At 34.6% G+C, this 13,403-nt stretch overlaps 1 protein-coding gene across 1 annotated transcript in view; it reads left to right on the top strand.

The window, feature by feature from the left end:
• The window catches only part of cdh13 (cadherin 13, H-cadherin (heart)), a 1,360,987-nt gene that overhangs the window by 1,029,676 nt on the left and 317,908 nt on the right, over positions 1-13,403 (top strand). The window contains exon 8 of the mRNA XM_028810133.2: positions 10,513-10,653. Within this exon, the coding sequence (XP_028665966.2) occupies positions 10,513-10,653 (141 nt within the window). The remainder of the gene's footprint in view (positions 1-10,512; positions 10,654-13,403) is intronic.

Below are 13,403 nucleotides of genomic sequence, written 5' to 3'. Positions count from 1 at the left end.
GTTAGAGATGGGTCTAAAATTTGCAAGAGCAGAGGGGTCAAGATTATTTTTCTTAAGTAGGGGTTTAACTACTACTTAATACTACTTAATACTACTGTATTCCACAAGACTAATTTGGGCATACTTAGGTATCTTATTTGTATATTTCTTTATTCATTTATTATATTTTACTTCCAGTTTTCCTTTTATAGTGTGTTTCTTCCTGAATTCTTCACAAATTTTAACAAGAAAAAAAGCTACTGATTTGGAATGCAGTATAGTTTAACTGTCTTATGGCTCTTTTAAACATTTCTTTTTACAGTTTAAAGTCTGTTATTTGGCGTTTTCTTCTCTTTCAATGTTTTGTAATAAAGTGCTTCAAATTACTGATCTCAACACTGACTATGAGAGAGACCTCTTTCTTGGATGTTTTATGTCTACTTTCAGAACATTAGAAACATTTTAATGATAACAGGCTATTCAGCCCGATGAACCTTCACGTAATTCCTCCATAATAACCTATGGAGATTGGTGAACCAACCTCTGTGGCACAACATCAGAGGCTTCACTTCAGGTGCTGATGTCTGAGGTATGATCTCTGAAAGGGGATTCAAAAGTGTGTACCTAATGAGCCTCATGAGGGTGAAACACGTGTCATGTACTCTTTTTGTATAATTGGGCAGATACTACATTAAATATCTATGATCTGCTTCTCGCAACTGAGAGGATGTGGCTGAGAAAAGATGGATAACAGAACAGCTACTTTAAAAATGATATACTGTAGATTAGCAAATAGTCATTTTATTTACAAAACAAATTATAATATAGTAATAAAAAAATAAATTAATTCATATAATTTTGTGACGACCAGTGTAATAAGAAACACAACTCAGAGGTACGGGGTTTTCTACATTTTACTTGGAGTCTTCGTTCCGTTTTATACTCCATTATCTGAGTTATGCAGCACACTTTCAAAATAAAAGAAAGATTTCCCTACCAATCAGTTTGTCTCCTGTATCTCACTTCCTTTTCTCTCTATACTGCAAACACTCCTGCTTATTGTCTCCTGACTCACTACTCAAAACTTCCTTCTGCCACACCTTCCTTTTTCTCCTAACTTCTCCTGTCACTAATCTCCTAACAGATGTGTCCGCCCCTTATAGAACAGAAGCCCTTCACCCAATCCCATTAGATGAAGCAGTCATCATACACTTTCTGCTCCCCAACAGTGCATCATAAGATGCCTGCACATCACAAAAAACATAATATAAAATAATTTAAAAAGAAAATTACAATACAGGAGAACACTAAACTTACAGTCAGTGGTTTCCATTTTCAACGCATTTTTTCAATTTTGTCGGCATCCCGCTTTATATCAATCACTGTTGTTCTTCCTACTTCATAAATTGAAGCAATGCTTGAAGCACTTTTACATTTTTGCAAACGTTTAATAATTTCAGTTTTTTGTGACAATTATAACACCACACTCTTACGTTTATCAGCCATAACAATGTATAGTAGATTAATTATGATAAAAGAGAAAAACTTCAAAATGCTATTAAAACTGAAGGTACATAACAGACACTGTGATTTCAACATGCAGCCTGACACGTGGTGCTGGGGAAGAACACTACATGTGAGCAGAAGGGAGAGTTGTTCCAATGTGCAGAGCTTGAAGCATACTGCATGGCAATAGTAGTAGATAAGCACTGGCATACTCTTTTCTGTTTTTTGTTTGGCCCTGATGGTTAATCAAGTGATGGATAATTTTGTACTTTATATGAAATCTATTACACTCTTTTATGTCATGTGAAAAATTTGTATTACTCTTATGGTATAAAGTACTGTTCAGGCTACCATCTTCAGCTGCAAGCTACAATTACTAAAAACAATATAACAATAATAATTAAGTTTCTGTACCCTTAATTCGCCAAAGAAAATAACATTCAGTTCTGTAGCATTCTTTGTTACTCAAATTCTCAATGGACCTTTTAAAGAAGATCAATTTCGAATTGATTCATTTCCTGCTTTAAGATTGCCTATAATGATTTAATCAGCATGGAGACTGAAACTGGAACCAAAGCAGATACAGAAACTATTTGGTATATATATTTACTAAACTGAGATAATACAGAATGAATAGAGTTGTAGGGAAAAAGTTTAAAGAGATGCTACTATTCCATTAGATAATACATGCACAAAAATTAAGAGTAAATGAGAGACCTCTTATTTAATATATTAGGAGAAGATAACAAAGAGGAAGAAGCAATGTATTAAACAATAATACCCTTTTGCCTTTTATTGCCCTTCCTTAGAAGACAAATTTGTGGGTTGTTATAAACATTTAAATAATAAGTTGAATTATTGAGGGAGGCTTTTGACTTAATTCCTATAACTTCTGGTGGATCTATGCCCCACTGACCCTTAATTCAGAAACACCATTGAATTAAAGAAAAAGAAATTGAAAAAGAAAAATCTGCATTTTCTCATTGGACAAAAGACCAACTGTTTCATTGCTGGTAACCATGTCTGCCAAACAAATATTTAAATAGGCTGATCTGGAATTAAAATGTGAATATGTCACTGTTACTTAGTGATATCCAGAGTAACATAATTCCATTGCTGACATTATGAATACTTACATTAGTTTAGGATCTTAGAGGCCTTTAATATATATTGTAGCATATCTGAAATCTGGAAATACAGTAATCCCTCACTTATCGCGGGAGATAGGTTCCAAGGCCGACCGCGATAACTGAATTTCCGCGAAGTAGGGACACTATATTTATTTAATTATTTAACGTGTATTTGGACGTTTTTAACCCTCCCTGTATTGTTTACAACCCACCATTTACTCTATTAAAAACAGGGACAACTGCTAAGCAATATGAAATCGGTAGATAAGTTTACACTTACTGTATAGCGAAGTACACGTAGCAGCTTGTAGGCGGTCATGACATCGTCGACCTTGTTGCAAAGATTCCTAAAGCAGATTCCATCCAGACTACTGCCTTATCACGTCCACTTGCAACTCGTTTTGCACCCTGGTTAAAGGACACTGTGGCTGTAGATCTTATATGCTTTTCCTCCTTTTTAAATAAAAAGAATCGATGTCCTGCAGCGGTGTAGCTGTTCCCTTCCTTCAACATATCCAAAACTTTTACCTTTTCTGCAATCATTTGCATCTTCTGTTGGTGCTTGGACACGGCCCCTGAAGCATTAGCACGTTAATGATGAATGAGTGAGATGAGACTTCCTGGTTAATGCAACCCTCCGTCGCTGAGCCAATCAGCAGCACACAGGAACTTAACTGCGTGCTCTGATTGGGTAGCTTCTCAGCCATCTGCCAATAGCATCTCTTGTATGAAATCAACTGGGCAAACCAACTGAGGAAGCAAGTAAAAAGACCCATTGTCCGCAGAAACCCGCGAAGCAGCGAAAAATCCGCGTTATGTATTTAGATATGCTTACATATAAAATCCGCGAAGTCGTGAATCCGCGAAAAGTGAACCGCGAAGTAGCGAGGGATTACTGTAAATGCAACAGCCTTACCATATGGATGTTCCTAATGCATACCCAGTATGTTCATTTTGAACATCAATTGACTATATTTATGAATCTGTTTACAATGTCTCAGTTTAATACAGATGTACAGTTTCTTTTTTATGGTCTATCTTTAGTCTACTTCTTAAAATGAAGTGGCAGCATGAAACTCAGGCACTTCTTCAATTTAGAAGCCTCCCTTGGTCAGTGTTTTGATGATTTATAAGTAATATAAATTCTCCACTGCCAGGTACATACAAACCTATAAATGAATTGAGTTAGTTATTGGTTTACCTGCACACCTAATTTTTAAATAGTAATTATAAAATAACATGGCATGTAATAATGACTCTTCCATTACAAAAATATATTAAAACAGGCAGAGCATACCATTTATAAGGTTGTCACCTACAGTAATAATCAATGTAGAATGTTATTATATAATTTAAATATGAAGTACATTAACAGGTATTAAAAACAAAATAAAAAAGAGACCTTTTCTCATATACTGCCTCATTGGAAAAAAAGTAATTCGGATAAGCTGTATGTGTTTGTAAATGCATAGGTTCACAAATTAAAGGTTGTTAGGTAATGTGAGATGCCAAAACTCTAGTCACCTCTTCACCTTAATGTGCATAAAGCAATTAAACCTCCCCAGTATATGTAACTGTCTGTCATTCAGCAACGTGGTGTTTCAGTTTGTTAGTGGTCTGCAATGTATCCCGGAAGGTTAGGATGTTTTTCTGTGGCTCTTCATTGGAATAACTAAGTTTGAAAAACATAAGCATGACTGATCTGTTCATATTTTAGATGGATTGATCTAAAGTTGACACATGTTATCTACCCCTAGATGTGATTCTCTGACATTGACCTTCAAATCCCTGTCATAATGAAATTTAGTGATATGGTTTGATGAGTTATGATGTCTAGTCTAATTATTGGCCCACGCTGAAGAAATGGAAATAAATGCTAAATTGTCTCCAATTTACATGCATGCACTTTTAATGTTTTCAATCCTTGCATTCTAGCATTCACTGTTTCACTATAATATTCCTTACTTGCTTCATAGTTTTGTAAAAATCAGTAACCTTATAAATCTGTTTTTATTTGCAAGCATACTCAATGATTACTTTTTATTGATATTGCACCTTTGCCAATTTAGTTTATTGACTTGAAAGAGATAATATAAGGAATGAAATGACTGGGAGATGTGCAAAGTCAAAGTTGAAAATCAAACCAATCTTTCTTCAAAAACAAAATGAGATCAAAACCTGAAAGTCAGTGACAAGAGCAAAAATTTGTCAACTGGAAAAATAAAAAAAAAGGCTTGGGGCAATCACAAAAAGCTTTTGTTATCTGTAAACTCAGATACAAAATGGCCACCAAGATGACCTTTTAACCCCTATCTTAATTGACCCCTTAATGCTGTGGTCTTTAAGGCTATTCCCACAGCATCCAGGACCTGTTTATGACTACATCCACAAAATGGTATGGAAAAACACTAACGAATAATCATTTCTTCAAAATGTGTTATAGATCAAGTTTGACAGCAAAATCAGAATTCTTGAGTTCCAAAACCTTATAAAAGAAGGATAGGTTACCAGAATCAGTTCAAGACAAAGAATAAGTAGTTAATTAAAAATAAGTCATATAATGTAGAATTCTGTTGTATTTGATCAAAAATGTTCTTATTTACAATAAAAGTTTGAATTGCATTTTTTTGTGGTTTTGTTTACCGCTGTTTACAAGCACAATCAAACAGATCACAAGTAAATGCTAGGGAAGTATAAGAAGATAAAGTCTTAGTTGTATCTGAAGGGAGGGTATGGTCAAACAACGTAACTATACTCAGCATTTATAATTTTCATAATTTCTATAATATTATTGACTTTACCAATAATGATATTCAGTTGTGATAAAGGCGAGGATTTAAAGTTGATTCATTCAAAGCTTAAAACTGCTAAAAATCTTAACAGTCCATTAGAATCAAAGTATAAAATTAGCACTGCTTCAGTATAGTGTCTCTTCTTACAACGTTCTGAAAAGCAGCTACAGAAAAAATCTCATTTCATTCTATTTAGTTGTGGCTTAGCTCCATCTGTTAAACAGATTTAAAAAAAAAAACACACAGCAATTTATCTCAGGTTTACTGTCACATACTTTACGGTGGACACAGTAAAATGAAGTGCATGACTGGCGTAGTGCATCATACTGCTACTGTCCAGCTGCCCAAATCTCACTTTGTAGATTGTCAGATAAATAATTTCTCAAACACTGGATGGGAACCTACTTTTAAGTCAAGTGGCTGTCCTCGAGCTTCAAACACACCTGTACATAACAAGAAAAGCCAAGTTTGGTTCTGAGTGTTGTGACACGTGCTGAAGCCATCAACAGCATTTCTAATTGCACTTCTTTCACCAAGTGGACCCCTCTCCCCTGCTGCTCTAATTGCTCTCCATTCCTCTCACACTTAAAATGCTTTCTGTGAGTCGTTAAGGAACTTAAAAAAAGTCCCAAGGCCATAAAGGCTGAAAAACAGTGTTCTAAGATAATTGCTGTATTTCCAGGTAGATAATGAAATTGTTATCCCAAAGTATTTGAGGAAGAAAAAAAAAATGCAGCAATTGCTATATGCTGATTTTATTCATACTCTTATTTAAACTTTGTAAGCGCTGATGAAATTGCCTGGAGTAGTGCACTGGTTGATGGGAATTGTGTCCTCATGTCTGCATTTGCACAAGGTATCAGATAAGTTTTTGGTTGTGGGGTAAATATATATTCAATATCTTTCATATTGGATCAATTGTGTGAGATTGTCAAGTACTTGCTAAATGCATCTTTTTTGAGCTTTGCAGAAATATCCTTCTTTCATTTCACTTGTGCAGATGACCTTCATTTGCATAAACCACCATGCCCCCTTTGTCTGTGCAATTGCTGTCAGCCCTGTAACAAAATGGGGAATGTGGTGCAGTAGAATGCCCTACTCACTAGAGCATTATTAACAAGTATCAACAAATAAAAAACGAGTTGGCTAATTTTCTTTTTTCTACAGTGTAACTATATTTCAATCAAATAAGTCAAACCATTTTTGCGATTTTCGGTATTGATTTTTGCAACTATTTATTTATTTATTTTTTACTCCTAAATATTCATATATTGTATTCTCCATTCTTAGTGGATACCTACTACTCTGGATGTATCATCCTGCTGAATTTTAGCTTTTTAGCTAAACGGGAAATACCGTTTTTTTTGAGTGAGTGGGTGAGTGAGTCAGCCAGCCAGCTAGTCAGTCAATTTTGCCTTATACTGTGTGTGCATGTATACTGTATGTGTGTGTGAGAAATATACAATTTCTCATGACATCCCAACAGACCAGAGTTTCTGAGTCTCAAACACTGTCACCAGTATGGATGTAAGCAACATTGGAGCACCACAAGGGACATTCCTGTCTCCTTTAGTGTTCACCCTACACACCTCAGAATATAAATATAACATTACATCATTTAACTTGCAGAAATTTTCTAATGATTCTGCACGAATGAAGTGTATTGAGAAAGGGGAATGAGACAGATTATAGGAGCCAGGTGAAGAAGTTTATTTCTTGGGGCAAACAGAATCAGCAAAACCAAGGATCTGGCAACTGACGTTTGCCACACCAAAAAGATTTTATGCCCAGTCACCATTCAAGGAGTGGATGTAGATGTGGTGTACTGCTACAAGTACATGGGGGGTCCACATCAATGACAGCCTAGACTGACCTCATAGCACAGAGGAACTGCAGGTATATGAGAAAGAACAGAGCAAGCTCTGTTTTTTTCTTAGGAGACTGAACTCCATTCATGTAGTTAGTGACATCATTTATATATTCTATAACTGTGATTTTTGTGCACTGTGATGTGCTGGTCTGGTGTAATAACTTCAAGAGAGGCCCATGGGCTCAGCAGACTAAGTTACTCCATATATTGTAGTAATTACTGTAATATTTGTTATTGGAGATTTCATTTATTTCCACTACATGAAGGAGGAGGAGGAAATCAGGCAGGCATCCTATAGAAAAGATACAAAATTAGAACATTAGAACAATCTAGACAATGTTTCATTTTATTTATGAATTTATGTTAACAGTTCAATAGAAAGGGTATCATGTTTTCTTGAATGTCATTTTTACAAGCCACAAATTAATTTTCTCCTTTTTTTTGAGTCTGTATTTTGGAAGCCCAGTCTTAGTGAGAATTTAATTGCAGTACCACATTTTTTCTGTAGTGATCTGCATTAAATAGGTACTTTTTGAAATTGCACTCTTTAATTAACATGGTTTGTATGAGATTTGCACGACTTCACCAGTTTTTCAATTTTACTTTAAAACACACAACAGTCAAATATACCTTACAGATATTACCACTTTAGAATTTGTCATGTCACAGAAGTTCTTCTGTAACCAGTTCTGAACAAAAACATTATGCATTTAAACTGAACAAATACATAATACCTCAGGACGAAGCGGGTTTGGATGATGGATGGATGTGCACAGTGAATAAACCATAACATACTGAGCATATGAAAGGCAAATGTCATTTATCTTTCATCTTATTTGTATTCATTAGAAGTTAAAAATGTTATTCAACAAACTTATATTTGAATTATGTTTAAGAGATGCACTTGTATCTAGTTTTCATATAGGCATTTTAGTTTTTGAATAATCATAGAAAATATTGACCTCAGTCAATCTAAGGTAATCCTAATGACTTGAGCATCAATATGATGTCTAACAATTATTTTTCTCAACGGGGTTGCCATTGATTTAAAAAAATCAATATCTTTGCCTTATTCACCTTCTGAAGCTGGTATTTTTCAATAAAATATTATCAGCATTCTGCAATTAGTGTTTTTTTTTTCTATACTTGCAATGTGTCTAGGTTACTACCAATGAATTAGGTAACAATATTTAAGTGGCAATAAACTTTGTTTTTTCTTTTTTTTTAGTTTGCATTTTATTTTTACATTAGCTGGCACAATAACAAACATTCAGAATGAAAATGTAGATAAAAATGTTTTGAAAGACTGGCATTTGGTAAAAATAGCACATTCTAAGAACTTTCTCAGCAATAATATACAATACTCTTACATTACTGAATGCATCTACAGAATGGAAGAGTAAAAGCTTTGCACTTGAAATGCTAATAAAATACACTTACTATGTATGGTCAAAAAAATAAGCATGTTGAAGTGTAGGTGGAATAATAACTAGATTTTCAATGGAGACAGCTGTGTTTCCTAATTGATTTGCAATCAACATATACATAAATATATGCTATGTGGGGAAAATTAAATGTTTCATTAATTAATTATTGACTTTGCTTTTAGCAATGCCAATAATTAATGAGGCTTTTCTTTAAGGCTGCTGCTTTATTTTTCTTTCCTTTCTCTGTGGATTTGGATCTATGCCCTTTATACTTGTATCAGGGTAGCTGATCGACAAGAATAATAATAAAATATGTTAACAAAAATAATAATTATTGAAAGAGTACAATTACATATACATGTATATCAACATAAAAGACGAGACACAAGGCAGGTGAGAAAAACATAGCACAAAAGAAGCGTTGCTTAGTTTGTTTATAGTTTTCGTAGATGTACTTGATGCTTTTTTGGTTTTACAAGCTTTTTAATGGAAAATTGTGGCAATTACCACTTTCTTTTGCTAAACATTGTGTAAGATTGATTAAGCAGTGCCCAATGATGTTAAGCTTTCCTATTTGTTTTCAGGATAAAAGCTAAAGGTTTCTCTGACAGTTATTACAGATCTTGTTACACAATAACAATTGCAGCACAAGAAAATATTTTGGCTGGCTGTTTATCATTCTAATTTATCATGGTACAGATAAAGCAGTTTTAGTGATGTTGAGTAATGAAGAAGGTTTGCGATGCTGAGTGAATTGGTGTATACTTTGATCTGGGTTTAAACAAAGAACCTTCTAATTGTCATTTGTCAGCTCCACTTTTTTGCCATGTCCTCTGTATCTCCATAGGGAGAGGCATGACTCATTGTTTTCTTGATGTAAGCCTGCTTCTTACAGATTGGATTTAATCACTGGCACAGAGCTGGGGCTTGGCAAAGTTTGATGTTTGAATCAGTGATCCCTTATAGTGATTAGAGGGATTCCAGAGAAAGAGAAAGACAGATGACTATCTGTTTTTAAGAGAGGTGTAGCCTCTACTAATTGGCTCAGAATTCACATCCATATATAGTTCAATCCCGGTTTATTGATACCTGAACATGCCCAGCAGAGTAGGCAAGAGGCCATCTTGTGATTTCAAGGCTTGAAAAAAAGAATGTCCTCGCAGGCAGTTTTGGTCTGACAAATATTTACCAAGATATCCCCTTAAAATGATGAACACCACTGTTAATCAGATGAAATTCAGAAGGCTAGATGAACAGTTGTCACTGGCAGAGCCACTCAAGGATCTTAATTCAGCTTTGTATCATTTTCCATCCTATTTGTTCACTGTCATATTTGATGGTTTGGTGTTTGAAAGAATGATCAGTTTGCCTTTTGCTAAAATGAGCCATACATCTTTCTCTAGTTTTAGGCCTTGTGTGCCATTGAATATTGAACTAATGTTAACTACTTTTTCTCTGAGCTGCTAAATTATTCCTTGTTTATTTTTTACTGTAATATGTGTGAAAATCTTTGAGAGTAACTCTTAAACTCAACTCAACTTAAACTCTTGAGTATTAAGTGCATTCATTTCACAAGAATAGAATGTATGGTATAAGCCTGTAATATTAAATGTAAGTCAGTTTTATACTTTTGGAATGGTAATTGTTTAATTTGTCTACCTAATTGCTTAAGATTTACCCCTTTCAATTTAGTTTGTATGTCTTGTTCTTATGATATTAGCAGCATTGATTTTTATCAGAATGCTCTCGGCATATAATACAAAATAGTTTTCAAATTTTTAATCTTCTCTTCTCCCCATGTTTCTCAGACCATGCCCAGTCACCAGTACGAGCTTGAAATTGTTGCCAAAGACATGGCAGGGAGCGATGTTGGATTAACTGGTACATCTACAGCTACTATCACGATTGCAGACAAAAATGACCAGCCTCCAGAATTCACTAAACCATTGGTAAGAGGGGGGAAAACCTGGCATCCAAAGGTAGTGTAAATGTAATTTATCTAATCGATTTAAGCAATAGTTTAATAGTGTCCATTTAATGAAAAGCTGAAATCATACAGCTCATAATATGGTTTTTAATCTGACATATGTTGGCATTCAAATCCTTTCTGGCAAACTGTATTGTACTTGAGTTGATGTTACAGTACCTAAACAGTGTAAAAAGTGAAAGTTTTTATTTTTAGAAATGAAGAATACTAAAAGCTACAATTTTAAGTAATTCTGTTCAGCTGGTAAATTAGTAATTGATTTTTTTCACATTTTAAAGTTCGGATAACTGGTGGCAACCAAGTAGTGCTTAAGGCTTTGGACTTCAATCTCTGAGGTTGTGGGTTCAAATCCTGCTACTGACACTGCAATTTACTTGATGTGCTCCAATTGGAAAAACCAAAAGAAATGTAATCAATTGTATTATAAATGTTCTAAGTTGCCTTGGATAAAGGTGTCAGCCGAATAAGTAAATGGTTTAATTTTATGTTAGGTCGTTGGTGAGTAGAGATCTCAGTTCACCAGTTTGTTAAATTGAACATCATTCTTGACATTAAAGAAATTAAATCACAAGTGGGTATATATGATCCTAGCTTCATGGCTAAGTGTGATAGCCTAATGTGTTTACTATTGATTTCCTTCACCTTTACGAGGGGATCATTTTATCAGATTAATTTTGGTTCTTAGTTCCGTTAGCCATGAAAGAAGAGGTGTGCCTTGGCATATTTCTTTTTTTAATTTCCTACATCAGCCAGATGAAGAGCTTAGTTTAATGCTGCTTAGATACGGTATGAAAATTCAAATCATTTGTCAAGTGTACTAAGCAGAATGAAATTCTTACTTATTTGTCTCTCATGTACTAGAGAAAGTAGTACATTACCGACAGTGAATACAACATCTGATGAACTACGCAAGAAACATGCAGTTGCCAGTTTGAATGGCTGTTAAGTGTCTTTTAGTCTGTGGATATAACCCGTCCTTCAGTCTAGTGAGTTTAAATGGTCCAGTATAATTTGTCAGAACAGAGAAAAGTTACCTGTATTTAATAAGACTGTTTCACTTTGTAGGGCAGTATATACATTAATTATGTCAGTGTTGGTCACTCCAGGAAATGTAACGTGGCAGTGCTTTTTTGCAGCATCCCCACTAATGTAGAGCTTCCTGTAGTCTGTAAACACCTTCTTGATTTTTCTTATTCTGAGGAATACATTTTTATTCTGGAACCACCACATCAGTTGATCATCCTTGGCTGTACCATCAATAAATGTAATGATGTAACTAGAGCTGTGTTTGGCCAAATTATAGGTGAAAAGGTACAGCAGGGGGCACAACAGGGTGATTGTTTTGAAGACCAGCAATGGAAGAATTGATTCTGCCATTTATTTGCCAGTCTGTATGTGTGCTGATGTTAAAACAGTTAAGAACTCCAAAATCCAGTTGCAGAGAGTGACATAATGTCCCAAGTCACTAGGGTGACTTTTATTATTGCATGCTCTGAAAAGGAAAAAAATATTCTTTCAGGTTTGGTTCCTACCCTGATGTTTTCTTTGTAGTTAAATATTAAAGTCTCCTAAAAATCAGTGATGCTTGTATATACCAGGACAGGCTCTGGAAATCTGTTATACTAAAGCTGTTCTCATTTCAATACTAAACAATCATGATAAACATGAACATGGCCATAGATGTCCACATCTATTTATTTAATTTTTGAGGGAGTTGCAGAGCTGAAGAAAGTCCAAAAAACATCCGTGGGTGGTATGCAATCATACACATACAACCATGTTTGCTCAGTTAAGAGCCACTAAACAAGTTTTTAGGCAGTGGAAGGAAACTGAAATTCATAAGGGTAACTTGTACAACCATCATGCAAGTCAGATTCACACTGGTAACAAAGCAAAACTATGGTTGCGCATTAAGGGTTACCTCAATTAACTACCTTAGAGTGTCTCCAGAGCTGGATCAGGACATCAATTCATGGCCTGTCCTTCAGCCTTTCCAGTGGGAAGATATTCACTCAACTCATTATTTTCTCTTTTTGGTTATTAGTAATTCCCTTCTGATATTTCATATATAGCTCAACTCAAGTGTTAAATGTATTATCATGCTGCATGGCATGTTGAGTGATTGATAAATCTTTCCAACAAATCAGAGTTTTTCTTTCAATTTTCATTTTCCTTTCCATACACACTAATTTATGGCACCACTTACATGTTACGCATGCCAACTTTTAATTCTGCCATCTCTTGCATATTGCACATACCAATTTAGAACAGTAATAATATTAACGTCTTACTATTTTGTGTATAATACTTCTTAATGCTGCTTCCTCTCTTATTTTGCACACACCACCTCTTCATTCTCCCATCCTTTGTATTTTGTCTATGCCACCTCTTTTTATTTTCTTATGCTTGTACCCTAGAGCCACCATACTTCTCCTACTTTGTCAAGAAAATTAGTCAGGCAAAAAAATATACCATTTGTGTTTGCAAGATACAGTATATTCCATATAGATACAAGAACATAGAAGTTGAAATTATATGTTAAGATGTACATTTATGCCAAAGTAAAAACTGAACTGTTCTTCAGGCTTCAATGATTTGAGACTTTTTCTTGGGTATGAAGTGAAATTTTCTTATAGCACAGTGTTAAAACATTCAGTTCTTCATATGATTACTTTCAGAAAGAGTTTTTATTACAATCCACAAGTTCAAAAC

This window comes from Erpetoichthys calabaricus, chromosome 9 (genome assembly GCF_900747795.2).
Source record: "Erpetoichthys calabaricus chromosome 9, fErpCal1.3, whole genome shotgun sequence".
In the NCBI taxonomy this organism is placed as follows: Eukaryota; Metazoa; Chordata; class Cladistia; order Polypteriformes; family Polypteridae; genus Erpetoichthys; species Erpetoichthys calabaricus.
The sequence above is the reverse complement of the archived record's forward strand: the minus strand, read 5'-3'. Positions and strand labels throughout refer to the sequence as shown.